The following is a 17,293-nucleotide window of genomic DNA, read 5'->3' on the forward strand; positions in this document are numbered from 1 at the left end:
TTTTTTTTTTTTTTTTTTTTTTTTTGGTACCGGGGATTGAACTCTGGTCGTTGCGCTTGCAAGGTAGGCCACTGAACACTGAGCTAAATCCCCGGCCCATAGAGGACATTTCTTACAGCCCCAGAGGAGCCAACAGAGCAGGGAAGGAGACTCAGTCAGGGTGGGGGAAGTGTTATGGTGGAGTAGGCTCAGGGTATGGAGAAAACACAGAAAAGGGGAGCTAACTTAATTGAAGTGAGCCTTGGGGAGCAGCAACAGGGTCCTCAAAAAGAAGGGCATCTGTGCCAGTGTGCAGTCTGAGAATGCTTGAATTGTAGGGATTAGGGGGATGTTGGGGATTGAACCCAGGGCCTCCATATTGAGCTACATCCCCAACCCATTTATTCTAACACAGGGTCTTGCTGAGTCCTTAACACCCGGAGTGGGATTAAGCTTGTGATTCTCCTGTCTCAGCTTTCCAATGCACTGAGATTACAGGCTAGTGCTTGAAATCTTGAAGCAGTATGATGCATTTGGGGAGATGAGCTTCATTATTGGCGGGTATATGGTAGAAATATTGAGACATGAGGTTGCTATACCAGTAAACAGGATTCATGACTTGAGAGATAAAATGTTTACATTACTTAGACCAGTCTTTTTGAGGATTTCGTAAAAACTTTTTGTAACATTTCTGTATTTTATAACCTGATTATCAGAAACTTATTAAGTGTTCCTACACAATTTTGTTGGCTTTGCTTTTGAATTAACATATTTGAAAGAAATAGAACATTTTTATAATTTTGTCTTTTGAGAAACTGCCTCTAATCTTTTGAATTAGTGCTGAGTTAGAACTTCACTTCACTTTTTATTTCTTTAATACCCATTGGTTTCTTTGAGTTTTGATGCCTCTCTCCATCCACTTTCATTCTTAACTTTTCAGCCTTCTAAACAAATGATGTTTCTGTCATATTCTTATTCAGATAGCTGCTAAAACCTTGGCTAGCTGAGCCCAGTAAATTAGAACTTACTCTTAACAATTTTCATATTGTGTTTGACAGTCACTCTGAATAATGCGTTGCTCCAGGGCCTGAGATTTAGCTCAGTGGTTCCGTTGCCTGCCTTGCAAGGGCAAACTCTAGAGTTCAATCCCCAGTACCAAAACAAACAAACAAACAAAAATAATCCATTGCTCCAGAAGACAAAGGTAAAGGGAGACACATCATGATCTCATTGAATGAGTAAGTGCTGCCATAACAAACTTAATAATACATGCTGCCTCTTAATTCATGAACTTGTAACAGTTCTGAAACTGTTTCCGTAAGTTCTTTGTGTGGTTTATTGTGCACCTGAATTTTTTTTTTCTGTGATGTCTTTAACCTGCTATGGAACTTGAACTATAAACATAGAAACTCAGATTATTAAAGAGAGACTTTGGATAAATTGTTATATTAGTCATGTGGCTCACAATGAACGATTATCCACTGTTGTTTTACTTATCAAATTCAACACTGGGCCTGGGGATTTAACTCAGTAGTTCCACTGCCCTGCCTCTCAAGTGAAACGTCCCAAGTGCCAGAAACTTTTTAGAAAGAAAAAAACTCAACACAGATAAGTAATATAGTACTAATATGTATGGGTAACAGCAGAATGAGTAATAGTTGTTATGAACTGAGGGATTTTCTAACCATTTATACTCTTGCATCTAGTAATTGTCCTTTCTCTTGGTAAGTACACAGTACAGCATTAATGTTAAAAGTAGGCCTATATATTTCAAACTTGTGGAATGATTGTTAGGTCTATTTAAGCAGTAATGTCTTGCCATTGATGAAAATGAAACCAAGTCTGTTGCTTTCTCTGAAGCAGAGTGTTAAGAGGGTTTTGCTGGATGGAGATGGCCTTGAGATTGCTGCATTTTGCCATTTCTTCATGCTGAAGGGAAATCATGGTACATTAACAAGAAGCCAATGTCAGAAAGAGAGGGAGGCATCTTGGGGCTTAGGTTCCTCCCACTACTAAAGAAAGTGCAGCTGCACGTTTTTAATATGCACGGCAGGAGATTTCAGCAGCTCGATGATATATAGTGCATTAATGTTGAAAAGATAAACACATTTGGAGAGCACAGGAAGGGCCTTGTGTTTTTATGTTAGCAGAATGCTTCCTAATGAATAAGAATGTGCTGCTGGCTTCACAGAGCCATATGGCGGTTTTTCTAATTTTAGTTGGGTGCAGATGCATAATTCTCTCATTTTACCTTCTTAGAACCTTTGAGAAGCTGTGTAACTTTTCCTATAATATTTAATCTATAATGCTTGGCCAGAAACTGCCTGTCATTGTTTCAGTGACTTCTCTGCTTTGCATGAGTCTCACTGCTGCTGGGTCTGACAGTCACTTCACCTGAAACTATCCAGTTCCTAAATGCAAGAAGAGATTGAAACTGTGGCTGGATTCCCAATAGAATCTTAAAATTTGTTGTGAAGGTGATTAGACTCGTGTTTGACGTCAGTCCACTGAAAAATTGATAGGCTTTTGGGTGAGTGATTTTACTCATTTTAAAGCAGTGGAATTAATTATAAAATCTGCACAAAGTATCAGGTTCCATTTTAGGCAGGAATTCTAATGCTTTAAATAACAGAGCTTCAGTAAAAGCAGCTATCTTCATGCTTGACCACATACAAAAATAACAATCTTTTAATTGGCTTTCATATCAAGGATATCTAAACAGAGACAGTGGGAAAATTCTTCTATACTGTGTATGTGTAAATACTCTGTTTATTATCTCTCAGTTGATGTATTTTTACAGAATTAGTGCTCTTATTTGAATTCTGGCTTTTTAAATATGACTAATGTCTGCAAGTTTTCTACAGCTTCTTAGATGATCAAAAATAATTTTAAAAAGAAAGAAAGAATCAATCTGCCATACTGGCAGTATCATCCTGTCTCCTGTGAGGCATTAAATGGTGTGTGGGTTTCTGAGTAATCAGTGGTGGTTGCCACTCTTCTTTCTGCTGGAGTCAGGGCAACCATGTGGCCATCCACGGAGCCCTGACTGCCATCCCTGTGAAGTCGTGGCACTCTGTTCTGATAGTGTTTTCTGAAAAGACCTCTTGAGTTTATGTGTTCATTGCAGTTGCCTAACTAGACAAGACTCCTTAATATGTTAGAGTTGATATATTGCCAAAAACCAATAAATGTACTTTAGAGGAATGTGTGAAGGTCTTTTTAAAAAACACTTCATAAATTTTTTGCTAGGATCAATTTCTGATTTATTGTTGTTCTCATCAGAAAACTGGAATTTTATGCCGGGTGTGGTGACGCACGCCTATAATCCCAGCACTCGGGAGGCTTAAGCAGGAGGATTTCTGTGAGTTCGAGCCTAGCCTGGGCTACATAGTGAGTTCCGGGTTAGTCTCTACTACCTAGTGAGACCCTATCTCAAAAAAAAAAACCCAAAAAAAGAAAGAAAGAAAGAAAACTGGAATTTTACTTTCAAATCTATGCTTTTACATACCAGTAATAAAGGATAATAAGCTAGCTGCTTAAAAAAAATGTTTTTCCTTGTATATTTGAGTCAGTTATACCTTTAGAGATGAAGTGCTTCCTGTTCAGCTTCCTTTTATTCTGAGAGAAAACAAAAGTATAATTACTTATTTTAAAACTTATGGAATGTAATAGTAATGATGTTTGATATGACTCATCTTAGCACAGTCCCTGAAGAGACAGGGTTTTGTTCTTTGCTTTGAAACTGGAAATCTAATTAATTAGTATTGGGTTTCTGGAGAGCAGGCAAATGGAGAGGGGGACCAGAAGAGATTGTTCTTGGAGGAGCCACCTGAGAGGAAAAGGACAGTCAGGAAAGACTAGAGAGGCACCCTTGGGTAGTCTCTCCATTCAGCAGGCCTTGCATTTGTGAAACTGCTATTAAAGATCATTTATTTAGCTCAGTGGTTCTGTGCTGCCTGCCTCGTAAGCACAATGTCCCGAGTTTGATCCCTGGTACCAAAAAATAAAAAGATCATAGCTGTTTCATGATTTTTAAAAATCTTTTTTGAAAGTGAAGAAGAAAAAATATTATTTTTCATTGTTGTTCTTTTAGGTCATATTCTTTATCTGAAAAGAATAATTTTAATGGTTAAAGTGCAGCAGGAAGACATGATGAAGTCAAGGCACAAAGATAAATCTTTCCTTAGGCTCTGAAAATTAAATTTTAGCATCTCTTTCTTCAGTGTAAGAGTTTCATCTATAATAATGAGATTTCATAAGGTTGTGATCATATGAAACTTGCGGACTAGCTTTCTGCTATTGACTTTACTGGAGGATATTTTTGTAACTATATATTTATGGTTAATGGATGCAAAATATAGAAAACTAAATATAGTTTGTGACCACAGAGAAAATTGCCTAATTTAAAAATATTAAGTACAGTAATGCTATACTTACCGAAGAATAAATGTATCTAAGAATTTAAATTTACTTTTATCTGCTACATAAAAATAGGATACTCATTACTAAAATGCACTGTCAAGATACCAGTACATTATATTTTTTTTAAATACCAGTATAGCTGGGCATGGTGGCACATGTCTGTAATCCCGGCACTTGGGAGGCTGAGGCAGGAGGACCGCTGTGAGTTCAAGACCAGTCTGGGCTACACATTGAGTTCCAGGGCAGTCTCAACTACATAGTGAGATCCTGTCTCGAAAAAAAACAAAAAATCAAAACAGTGTATGTCCCATTAGTGTAACAGTGTATCTCAAAGAAGTGTATGTCTTCCTCTTTCTACCCTTCCTCCTCCTGTTTAATTTCAAGGCTCAACTGAACATTAAACAGCGGTGATAATTATTTTGTGAGAAGTACTCAAATAACATAAATTCAGAGCCTTTTTTGTTTAGATTCCAGTTATATTGGTTAAAACCATATTTCTGAATATTTTCTATCACTCTATGTTACTGATTTTTTTTTTTAATATTGAGAAGTGGTAAAGCACAAATTCAATACAGAATTGAAAAATAGGTAACAAGTTGGCTAGAAAGTATATATATTTCAAACATCTTGTGAGGATAGGAGTAAAACGCCCTGAGTTCTTACCCTTTCACTCTTAATTGTTTAGGTGCAAGTGCTGAAAATTTTCTACTTTGTTTTGGTACCAGGGATGGAACTCAGGACCTTGTACTTGCAAGGCAGGCAAGGTGCCACTGAGCTGAATCCCTGGCCTCCTCCCAATCTTAATATACATAAATTGCATTTATGCAAAACATTGCAACTTTTTTCTTTTCTTTTTCAGACAGGACTCCCTATGTAGTTCAGGCTAGCTTTGAACTCGTGTAGTCCAGGCTGGCCTGAAACTTGTGAGGATTCTCTTTTAGCCTCCCAAGTGCTGGGAAGTGCTGGGATTACAAGAATCCGCCACCATGCCTGGCTAAACATTGTGACTTTTTAAAGTTCACTCGAAATGAATCTTGTGGACTTACTTGGGGATTTCAAGTCATGTTCCCCTAAAAGAATTTAGATTTATGTCATGAAAAGGTTTGTTCTGTTTTCAGTCAGAAATTGGTAGAGCTCTAATTTATGAGAACTTGTATGTAGTATTCCTAAGTATTGATATTCAAGGCCACACTAAGATTTCCTAAATGCCCAGTGCCAGAGATGCATTTCTGCCTGTCTTCTTCTTCCCATCCAGCTCAGAATCCACTCAGTATGTGAATATTTTCAGCTATGTCGGGCCATCTTTTTCTTTGCTTGAGTTCAAAGTTCATCCCTAGAAGATTAGTCCTTCGTTGTCTTCATTGGTTCATTGAATTGTTTTATCCCCCTGGCTACAGCGTGAGCTTTCAGGTGACAAAAATAGTACCCTGAACACTCAGGGACCACTGTAGCCATCCTGAAGCCACATTTCTTCTCCTCATGTGAACTTAGATGGGCCGCGCATCCTGTTACTGGTGTTAGCTGCTGCTTTTCAAAAAAGGTTTATCAGTTGAATATTATAAACACACAAAAAATGTTTTGTCATTATAGGTAACTTTTCAGGGTGAAAATTATTTTTATTCAGGATTTCCAGTAGTCCCCTACATACATGTTTTATGAGGTCTAAATTATGCTTTAATTTAGATTTAGACTCTTACTCCAAATTATGTCTAATGTTTAAATTCTCGATAATAAAATACTATATCAATTTGGTCCTGATTCTGTATATCTTTTGGTGAAAGTCACAAATTCTTTGCCTTAGGATGTTGCTAAGATATTAGAGTGCCCAGATAGCAGTGTTTAGGAACCTGCCTGAATGACTTATCTTAGTAAAAGTTCTTTTGAATCTGCAAAAATATTAATAGGTGAATTTAGGTCCTCAAAAAGATGGTCAGATCCTCAAATTATAAATGTCTCAACAAAGCCTAGATAGATTTTACAACAGTCTGAAGTAAGTTATTACTACAAATGTTCTTTTGTCTTTACTCTTAAATGCAGCAGTAATGTAGACACCACATAAAGCTAGTGTCCTACTCTTGTGATATTAGAATCTCACCTGACAATAGCTTGCGGTTTTCTTAGTGGTACAGATCTGCCTTTGGATGAGCCGCTGTTGTTTCATCTCTCACTCTCCCACAACATTGTTAATTTCCATTTTCTAGATTTTCTTTCTTTCTGCTATGCTTTTGCTTGTTCTCTTTTCTTCCTCTTTGTGGGACTGGGCCTGAACCCAGGCCCTCCTATTCTTCCACTTATAGCTTCACCTACTCCTACACTTCTAGGATCTACTACCAGTGGAGTATCTACTCCATCCATCGGACGCCGGATATTTTTTTAAAACTCTGAACTAGTGGCAGTGCTGCTGGAAGAAAGGGAATATCTCCTAGGAATGAGCCAGGAAGGAAGGCTCTTCGGTCTGTATTACAGCATTCTGATTTGCGAATCATTGCTACTGCTAGAGAATGGTACCCTGTGGACAGCAGGGAGGCAGAGCAAAGGCTGCAGGCCCCTCACCCTGTGGGTGTCAGTACCTTGCTCCTCTATCCTGAAGGCACAACAGAAATAAAATTACAAAAGGACCAAAGAAATCATAATACTTAGTGCACGAGTTTTGAGATTTTGTATTAAGCTTGTGGTACCTTCAGTCTGAGGCATGCTGGGCCCTGCATAATGCAGGGAAGTTAAAAGGGGTACAGGAGCCCTGCTCCATCCAAGGGGGCTCTACAGAGAGCAGTTTGTGTGGGGGTTCATAAGGAAAGTCCAGGACAGCTGTTTAGCAAAATGGCCTCTGAAGACCAGATGAAGGAGCAAATGATGGTGGGTGCCCTGTCCCTTTTCTGAAGGGTAGGAGATTGAGCAGAACCTAAGGAGAAACCTACAGCTTACAGAGTAAACTAGCTAAAAGAAAAACAAAAACAGCGCATGCCGCAGTGTACATTTACTTTAGCAATATAAAGATCCTCGTGGGCCGGGGATTGAGCTCAGTGGTGCCTTGCCTACCTTACAAGCACAAGGCCCTAAGTTGGATCCCCAGTACCACACACACACACACACACACACACACACACACACACCCTCATTAGTAATTGGCTGAGCCATTCCTGTGCCCTGTGGCTGGAGGGCCTAACACACTTCCCACTCTGTAATGACTGGCTGGGAAATTCAGATGAGACCATGCCTGTAGAGAGCTGGCATTAAGGGGAACCCACACCATTTTGAGTTATAAAAGCTACCAGACAAGTCATATGTCTAAACTGGTCACAGTTTTTTAGCTCTGAGGAGTTGATGATTCAAGGAGGTAGGAGAATATTAAAAACTAAATACAATATGTTGGTGATAAGCTCCGCCAAGAAAAAATTATATGTGGAATTCAATAAGGAAGAATTAATGAATACAAATAGTATTGCTAGTAATAGGTTACATCTGCAGACATCTTTGTAATTTTTGAAGTGTGCTTTTTATATCATTCCCTTTATTCTTGGCCTAGTCAGTGATGTACAGAAGGCAGGAAAGGAAAGTAAAATCTTAGAAGTAGCTTAGAGTTCTGATTGTATTAAGTGGCGGAGTTTGAATCTGAATTAAGCAGGTCTTCTTCCCATTCCACTGATAAAATACGTCCTAGAAGGTCTCCAACTTGGAAGGGAGTGGCAGATTTTAGAGGACCTGGGTGATTCTTTTTTTTGGGTTCCATAAAATAGCTTTTCCAGATTTTTTTAATCTGGAATTTTAAAAATCTGCATAAAAATCTTTAAAGAAAAATTTTACAGAAGTCGTGAAAGCAGTTGATTATGAGTGCTAAATTGAGGTATTTTGTTGGTTTTGTTTTGCTTTTTCATTAAATCAATGATAACAGTCAGTGTAAACAAGGGTTTAATTTATTTGGGAACAAATAATTCGCACATTATTTTTGTGTTCTTTTCTAGAAGGTTGTTGGTATGTATCAGTTACACTTTAAACTTTTCTTGGTGTTCTTGAAGTAACTAGCTCACACGTGTTGATAAGAACGCATCTCCTTCTCCTGTGAGCTTTCCCCCAGATAGTCTCATCTGTAGTGGAATGCCTTCTGGCCTCGTGGGCCTTGCATGCCTTGCCAGGCTCAGCCCAGGAGTGTGTGTCATACATCTCTGTTCTAGACCAAAGGACATTCTCTGGGTGTCTGATAAGGTATCTCTTCCCTCCACTTTAAATCCTTAAGCCCTTTGAATAAGTTAGGTCCCAAATCTTTCCTGATCGCTTTAAATGTCAATGTGACCAGAAGTAGTACAGTTAAGAGTCCAGGCAGACTTTGTAGAGTCAGGTGGGGGCAACCATAGCAGGGCAGGACTTGTTGATATTTTTCATCAAATGTGAGCAAACATTATCTCTGATTGTGCTACTGAATTCTGAACAAGAGGCCCTCATTTATCCTGGTTTTGGGACTCTATTGAGTAGAAACCAATTGTGCCATGGTATATAGTGGTTTCATAAGCTGCAGAAATGCCTATCGGGGAGGGGTGAGCATGAAACCTCTAAAGTCATCATTTACTCAGCAGCCCAAAAGGAGATGAGGAGCCACAGGTTCTGGAGGTGAAAAGTGAATGTCTGGTTCCTACTTCCAGCCTTTGCTCCCACTCAGGGTCAGTGAGGATGTACTGTCTGTTTTTTTGGGGGGCGGTATGTACCGGGGATCGAACTCAGGACCTTGCACTTGCAAGGCAGGCAGCAGCACCACTGAGCTAAATCCCCAGCCATGTACTCTTTTATAGCCAGATCTTATCCTACTAGGGGGTTTTATAAATCATTACAATAAAAATATTTTTGTGTCACCCTACCCTTGAAATAGCACAACCATTTCATTCACACTTCTATTTGTTGCAGAGAAAGCAGCAGCTGCCAACATAGATGAAGTGCAGAAGTCAGACGTATCATCCACAGGGCAAGGTGTCATCGACAAGGATGCGCTGGGGCCCATGATGCTTGAGGTAGCGTGCCTTCATTTTGGTTCTGTATTCCAAATTGTTGATCTTCACGTGATTGTAGTTGCAGGTGAATATAATTTAAGAATAACCCACATTAGTGCTATATTACAGACCTCTTGAGCTCACTAATGTGTCTATGTTATCTGTGTACGTTCTGGCACCTGCTACTACTAACATGTTTACTTGAAACTAACAGTATAGAATTAAGTTAGCCAGATGGGAATATAAATTGACAGGTTTTAATTGACAGTTGAGCACTCATTTTGGAAAATTACATTCACAGGTGCTCTAGTTTGGAATGCTACCCCAAAATTCTAAATTTTCATATGCCATGTACCTCTGCTTATATATATAGGTTAAAATTTGAGAAACAGGAGGCTTCTGCTTTTTGTATATGCTACTTATACCAGCTTATTTGCCTCCTAAAGATGAAAACCAGAGGAATAGGCAGAAGGAACTTCTAAGATAAGCATAATGTAATGGTTGATCTTAACTGCCTCTTCTTTATTAACTTTGGGAAGCTTTATGGCTGGCTACTGCTTAGAATTTGTAACATCCAGTTTTCCTGTTTTATTAACAAGTACTAAATACCCGGTGCTTTGCTATACCTGTTCCAAAAATCAAAATTCAAGATGTAGTCTAAAGTAGAATGAGAGAATAAAAAATGTCAGGGAATATAACAAGAAACAGAGGAACCTTGAGACATAAATTATGTCAGTTCTCAAGATAATTTACTTTGCTGATAATATGATGGGGTTGAAAAATACCACATGAGCATGCAGTACTGTCATTATAGAATCAGAAGCTTGCTGCAGCTGCCACACATATATAAGAAATTACGATTTTTAAAACAAAGATAACTAATTCTCTTTTGACCTTATTGTCACCTTTTCTTAGTTGGTGAATAATATGATTTTTATTTTTAGAAAATCTAATTCTGTGAAAATCTACCATCTAATTGGGGGCAGTAGGTGGGAGAGAGGAAAAAAAAGATTAAAGATCATCTGGCCCAGTCTTTGTATTTACAGTGACAGAGTTCATTCCTTAGGGCTGGACCTGCTGGCCAAAAGCCTTTAAATGACCCAATGTTAGCAGTTGTTTATCTTTTTTTAAATCACTTGCTGAAAAACATTAACCACAATTTCCAGGGAAAAAATAAGAACAGACTTAACCTGATTTTCCAGACTCATGGAAGCAGTGGAAGACCAGAGAATGCTGCTTTCTACTTGATTGTTAGAAGCAGATAATGAAGACTGTATACCTAGGTGGACTGTTTAGAATTACATGAAAGAAAGTGGGTGATTTCCTCTGTAAAAACTTTAGAACTAAAAACAAAACCGATTTGAAAATTATTGTAAGCTAAATGGTTACAGTTGGGAAATTTTTATATGTTTGTGTTTATTCATTATTTCTGGTGGGAAAAATTAGAGTAGAAACTCCTCGGAAGACTTTTGAGACTTGTATAAAGAAATGCTTAGAGTAACCACAAGACTATGATTGAAGCCCTTTGGGTTTGAGGTCATTAATGGTAGAAAACCAGATTGCTACCTACTTAAAAGCAAACCAACATTTTTGCTGTTTCAGAATGATATTCTCACAATTCAGTGCATTGAGCAAGTAGGTACCTATGTAGCAGGGCTTTAGTGCTGAATATGTTAAAAATAGTGTTGAATCTAATGACATGGTTTGCATTTAAATCTTGTACCCCTGTTTACATGAGATCATTTAAACAGAAAACACATTCTCGTGGAGCTGTTCCTAGGCATAGATGCACACTCATGCTTACATCATAGCATAGTGGTTGCTAGGCAACAAAACCAAATGTCAGCTTTTTTCATCAGAGCATATCATAGTGAGCTTTAGAAAAACACAACCATTTTTATGAGATGAAACAATTTCATCTTTCCGTTTTATTAGACCACAAATCAATCCTTTTACGAAGCAGTGGGAAGCAGTTTGTACTTTCAAAAGTGAAGTATAGATAATATAATTATAAAAATTCCTGTTGAATGAGTTATCTGACACGGTGAGTTTAAAGGGATACTTGGTACATAACTAATCAACTGTCTTTCTGTCTCCCTTGTCAGTGCATACACATACACACATACACACAGTTCTCAAGGGTTAGTAGTATCAGCCTACTATGAGAAAACCTGACAGAATATTTAAGAAAAACATAAAACTAACTAGTGTTACTTTTTTAAGAAACATCTGGTTACCTTATGTCATTTACGGTTTGAGAGAGAACTTAGTTTTCTGATGAAAATAGATGTAACTGTGGGGTATATTTAAAGATACCTCACCAAATAAGGGGCCTGTTAAATAATAACTTAAAGAAAAAACTTGAGCGAAAGCAAACACTTAAGGCCCTATCCATGCCCACAGTTATCTTTGATGTTCATGTTAAACACATATCATGAAGAAACCAGTTAGCACAAACTAATTACACCAGGTGTCCCTGACCAGTATCAAGCCTTTTCTAGTCTTAATCATTCACCTGATCCCTAAAACATAGCCCTGATATGCAGTGGTCAAAAACGGATTGCAGGAGTAATGTACCAAGGAGACATGTACCGAACCTCAACCTTTTCATTGCTAAGGCAGATGTGATAGAACTGGGTTGAATGGTAGAGGAGAGCACACTGCTGCTCGGACTTGGAACCTTGAACTTCAGAGTCATGTCTATCTAGATTTAAATTCCAGCTGAGCCACTGATAAGTTAGAAGACCTTGAGCAATCACCTAACCTTTTTGAACCCCAATTTCCTCTTCTTTAAATTAATAGAGATAACTGGGTATGGTGGTGCATGCCTGTGATCCCAGTGCTTGGAAGGCTGAGGCAGGAGGACCACCACAAATTTTAAGTCAGCCTGGGCTACATAGTGAGTTCAAGGCCACCCTGAACTACACAGTGAAAGCCTGTTTCAAAAAAGCAATCAACCAACTAAAAGATTCCTTTCCACAGTTATAAATGTTGGAATGACACAATATATAAAAGACATAGTACTATTATCTTTTCTTCCTGAAAAGATCTCTTCATCTCTTTCCTAAACTACATTGAAGTGATACGTTACCAGAAGCATGCTATCATTATTTAGGTAATTTAGGAACCTGCACTTTAATCTGGAGAACAGCACAAGTAGACTCTGTCCTGTACATGCCAAACAATAAAGGACTGTTTGTTTTTTGTTTTATTTTGTTTGGAAGTTTTAAGATCATCTATAGTTTTGGAGCCAGGGATTTAGTTTAGTGGTTCCACCACCTGCCTTGCAAGTGCAAGGTCTGGAGTTCAATCCCCACTACCAAAAAAAAAAAAAGATCATGTACAGTTTTAAAAGTAATAAAATTGTAGTAATAGTAATATTTCCATTTGATACTGAAAAAATAGCGCCGGTGACCTCTTCTTCCCATATATAACAAGAAAAACTGTAGAACAAAATGACTGTATATTGGGTTGGTATCCAACACAAAAGTTGTTTTTAACCCTGTGAGGTACACCAGTCTCTATTCGAAAATACAGATAACTATCTCGATGTTTTTATTTGGCAGCAATGATCTCTTGATATATTAACAGTACTTGTTGTTTAAGTTATGACAAGAAACCCTATTCTAGGCTCTCTCGCACTAACTAAAATGGAATAATTTCTACTTCCTGAGAGGAACATCTTTTATCTAACTGTGACATAAATATTTCCCTTACAGGGCTCATTCCCTTCTTAACAGTTGCATATAATTTTATTTTGCATTCTTGTTAAAGCAACTTGTATCTTTTCCTTTAGGCCCTGGATGGGTTCTTCTTTGTAGTGAACCTGGAAGGCAACGTGGTGTTTGTTTCAGAGAATGTGACACAGTATCTAAGGTATAACCAAGAAGAGCTGATGAACAAAAGTGTATATAGCATCCTGCATGTTGGGGACCACACTGAATTTGTCAAAAACCTGCTGCCAAAGTCTATAGGTAAATGACTGTCTGCTGGGCCTCCTCCTCCCCACCCATTCACACGCATTGTCTTAGTAGGACCAAGCGGATAAAACGGCCCCATGCTGTCAGTTGGGGATAAGAATGGGGTAGTTTTTGTTGTTGTTGTTTTGGTTTCTTTTTTTTGTTTTGTTTTTGTTTGGTTTTGGAAGCTCTTGGTATTAAGTATTTAAGCTTAGAACTGATCTTTAATGAATGATCGTTTTGATCATAAACTGTTTGAAGTACATTACAATGATTCGGAAAGGTACCCACTACAGCTGTTTCATGGAGTTTATTTCTGTTGGTTTCTAAGAAGGTAACAAGTTGCCTCACCCTATCCAGTGTCAAATTCAGATCTGTCCTTTTTTTTCTTCTTCTTCTTCATAACAGAAAAATAGAAGGTTGTAAGTTTGAGATTCAACTCATTTTGAGTCCTGCCTGTGAAAGGGTATGATGTATGTGGGCTCCACATTGAAACACTAAGGAACAAAACAGCATACAGAGTTCCGTGACCGCTTTCGTGTTGGAACCCTAAGTGGCTCTGACACGCACTGCCTTCTTAGCCCACTCAGCCTCTCAAGTTTCCTGACTTCACCTCACTTTGGAGTTGCAGCCCAGAAGTGTGTGTGATGACAAAAGGGCCGCGTTCTAAAGTGGATGACACACAGCACGAGCCCACCTTAGTTGCTGCCTTACAATGTTGCTGTTCCCACTTACTCAGTGGTTCTTTTTTTAATATTCTCACTTAAACTGATGACGCTAAGAACATCTTCACAGATAAGTGCGTATTTTAATAGAGAATGAGGTCAGGTCCTAAACTGTCAAGTATTTCTGTACTTTTTTTCTTACAACCATTTATATTACCTGGTCTTAATGTTAGCACCATAAGTAGCAAAAGATCCTTTTCAAATTCCATTATGGATAGCTTTCCTTGATAGGATAACTCTTTGTTCAGAGTAACTGCAAAGGTAATACAAAATGTATGGGATTCCTCTATTATGCTCTTTAGTAAATGAATAAGAAAATGGATTTATTTTAAGTAACTAATATTTTCACATCTCTTCAGTAATTTCATGACTTCCTCAAAGGATCTGTACTTATTAATTCATTTGTATAGAGACTTCTTTGCCTTTTGTAATATTATACCTACCTCCCACCTTTTTTTGGCGGGGGGGTTTGAGACAGGGTCTCACTATGTTGTTGAGACTGACCTGGAACTCACTATGTAGCCCAGGCTGGTTTCGAACTCACAGCAATCCTCCTGCCTCAGCCTCCCGAGTGCTGGGATTACAGGCGTGTGCCACCACGCCCTTGCTCTCCCCGCTTTTTTTTTTTATTGATACTAGGGATGGAACTCAGGACCTTGATGCTTGCAAAGCAGGCGGTGGTACCATGGAGCCAAATCCCCGACCCCGTTATGCCCTTTTTTAAACTTTCAACTAAATTATTAACCTGAATAAGAACTCTGTTTTTCTTCTTTTTTCTTTATAGTCTCCATTATGTAAATAAGCTTTTACAAGTGTTAAGAGTGGAGTAAATTTTCTGAATGTCTGAAAGACATATATAGCTGGCTGTAATTCTTTCTGTAATTTTGAAATAATTTGTTACAATTGGCTGGATGGTCACTTGGTTCCTGTCTAGGATTTCTTCCCTTTTTCATCCTCTGTAGCGTAGTCTAGTGGTTGTGGGTTTAGCACCAGGATCGCTGTAGCACCCCCTTTCCTTCTAATAATTGTCCAAAATGACTTTGGAGGTGCATTTGCTTGTCGTAATGCCTTTTTTTCATCCCCTATTTCATTGTCCTACTGGTTCCATTGTCCGGGGGTGGGGGTACCAGGAATTGAATTTAGGACCTTGCACGTGCCAGTCAGGTGTGGTGCCACTGAGCTAAATCCCCAGCCCTGGTTCCAGTGTTTTTTAACAGAGCATACAGTACAATAAAGAAGAGAACAGCAGAATGAAAGTTACCTGTTTCTGATTTCAACTCTTCTAGTACTTGACACTTCTTGAGTGTCACTTTTCTTATCTGATTTACAAGTACATTTTAATACCCAACATCAGTCATTCTTTTATATCTTTCCTTTTCGCTAATGCATCTCAAAAAAACTGATATCTTTTGTTCAGTATCTTTCTTGAATTAATATGTACATCTTTTAGTTTGGTTACTACTAAAATAGAAGATTTGTAAAGTAGTTTTTCACTTGAAAAGAAGTAAATAACAACACTGTGTCTTCATGGGTTTTTCAGTATATTACTGAGGAAATATACATGAACCAGTTAAGAAAGACTACAGTAGCTGGGAATTTAGCTCAGTGGTGCTGCCACCTGCCTCCCAAACGCAAGGTCCTGAGTGCCATCCCTGGTACCAAAAAAAGAATGTTAGTAAAGACAAAAGGAGGCAGTCTAGGAGCCTGAGTGGTACCTGAGTGTTTCCTGCAAAGGATCTCAGCCTTGTAGCACAAGTACCTTTGGAGGGAGAGATAGTATCAGCCTCATATTTTAGGTCAGGTAGCAGCAAAAGCAGGTGTCTCTGGGGAACTACAGTGGGATATGGAGAGGCTTAAACTCAAGAATGTGGCAGATCTGGTTAGATGGCTGAAGTGGGCTTTATACTCTGGACTACATTAAGTCCAAGTCCTTTGGAAGAATTTGAAGCATGTGACAGTTGGTGCCATTTACAGAGTTTTGAGTAGGGGGTCACACTTCTAAATCTAGAATACAAGTAATTGAAGTAAATGTCCAAGAAATACAAAACCCCCAAAATAGATACTGTGGTATTCTAGTAACAAATAATCAAGGCAAGAACTTGAAGGGAAGCAGTCTGGGATAAGAGTAAGAAGTATAGAAGGCTTTTTTGAAAATTCCAAGAATGTTCCCAAGTTGTTAAACTATTAAGACTATTTCCCTTCGGCCAGGGATTTAGCTCAGTGGTTCTGCCGCCTGCCTCGCAAGCAGAAAGACCTGAGTTCGATCCCTGGTACCCAAAAAAAAGAATATTTTCTCCTCTGGATTATGAAACTATTTAGAAAAGTATGAAGCACTTTGTACAAGTAAAATAGCCACATTTTTCTACACGCTTTTCATAATTCAGCAGCAGTGACTCTGGTGTTAGTTTCTTTGTAATAGTGAATTACTTTTCCCTTGTTAGTAAATGGGGGATCTTGGTCCGGAGAACCTCCCAGGCGGAACAGCCATACTTTCAACTGTCGGATGCTGGTAAAACCTTTACCCGAATCAGAAGAGGAAGGTCATGATAACCAGGAAGCACACCAGAAATATGAAACTATGCAGTGCTTTGCTGTCTCTCAACCAAAGTCCATCAAAGAAGAAGGAGAAGGTAGGACAAGACCTCTAGAATATCTTATATAGCTATGTATTTACTCCTGTGCTACTTCTTTCACACATAATTATCTTAAAACTTGTCACAAAAGAAAAATTCAGAAGCCGTTTCTTTATTCTTTTCAATATTTACTTTTTTGTGATAAATCCAACTTTTGAGTCTCTGGAACCGTGATGTCCAATAACATGTATTGGGATTGTGAAAGTGGCCCATCTAATACCCAGCATGATAGCTAGTGTCCACATGTCACCATTGAGCATTTGAAATGTCAGTAGTGTGGTAAAGGGCTGCATTTCTTCTATTAAATAGCTAGTGACTACTGTACCAGTGCAGCTCTAATACTGGTTAAACATTGGGGGATCTGGTTCGTTTGATATATCTTCAAGTTTATCCATGTCTTCTGGGTCCACATGTGCTATGATAGCATGGTCATTAAGAAGACAGAGATGGGTCTGGGGAATAGAGGTGCTTCAGACTGTATAAGCTTACTAGACTGTTCTCCAAAAGGACATCCTGATTAGTATCCTCCATGCCCTCCAAGCAAGCCAGTCCTTGCAGCTGAAGTTCACTCTCTGTAGTACAAGACAGCATGGAAG

At 38.5% G+C, this 17,293-nt stretch overlaps 1 protein-coding gene across 5 annotated transcripts in view; it reads left to right on the top strand.

Moving 5' to 3' along the window:
* The window catches only part of Ncoa2 (nuclear receptor coactivator 2), a 283,274-nt gene that overhangs the window by 216,973 nt on the left and 49,008 nt on the right, over positions 1-17,293 (top strand). For all 5 annotated transcript variants that reach the window (XM_010609003.3, XM_033760600.1, XM_010609005.2 and 2 more), the window contains 3 exons: positions 9,298-9,401; positions 13,177-13,354; positions 16,506-16,694. In XM_010609003.3, coding sequence (XP_010607305.1) covers positions 9,298-9,401; positions 13,177-13,354; positions 16,506-16,694 — 471 coding nt within the window. The remainder of the gene's footprint in view (positions 1-9,297; positions 9,402-13,176; positions 13,355-16,505; positions 16,695-17,293) is intronic.

The sequence above is a fragment of the Fukomys damarensis genome, unplaced genomic scaffold (genome assembly GCF_012274545.1).
Source record: "Fukomys damarensis isolate Sample0158 unplaced genomic scaffold, DMR_v1.0_HiC HiC_scaffold_5, whole genome shotgun sequence".
In the NCBI taxonomy this organism is placed as follows: Eukaryota; Metazoa; Chordata; class Mammalia; order Rodentia; family Bathyergidae; genus Fukomys; species Fukomys damarensis.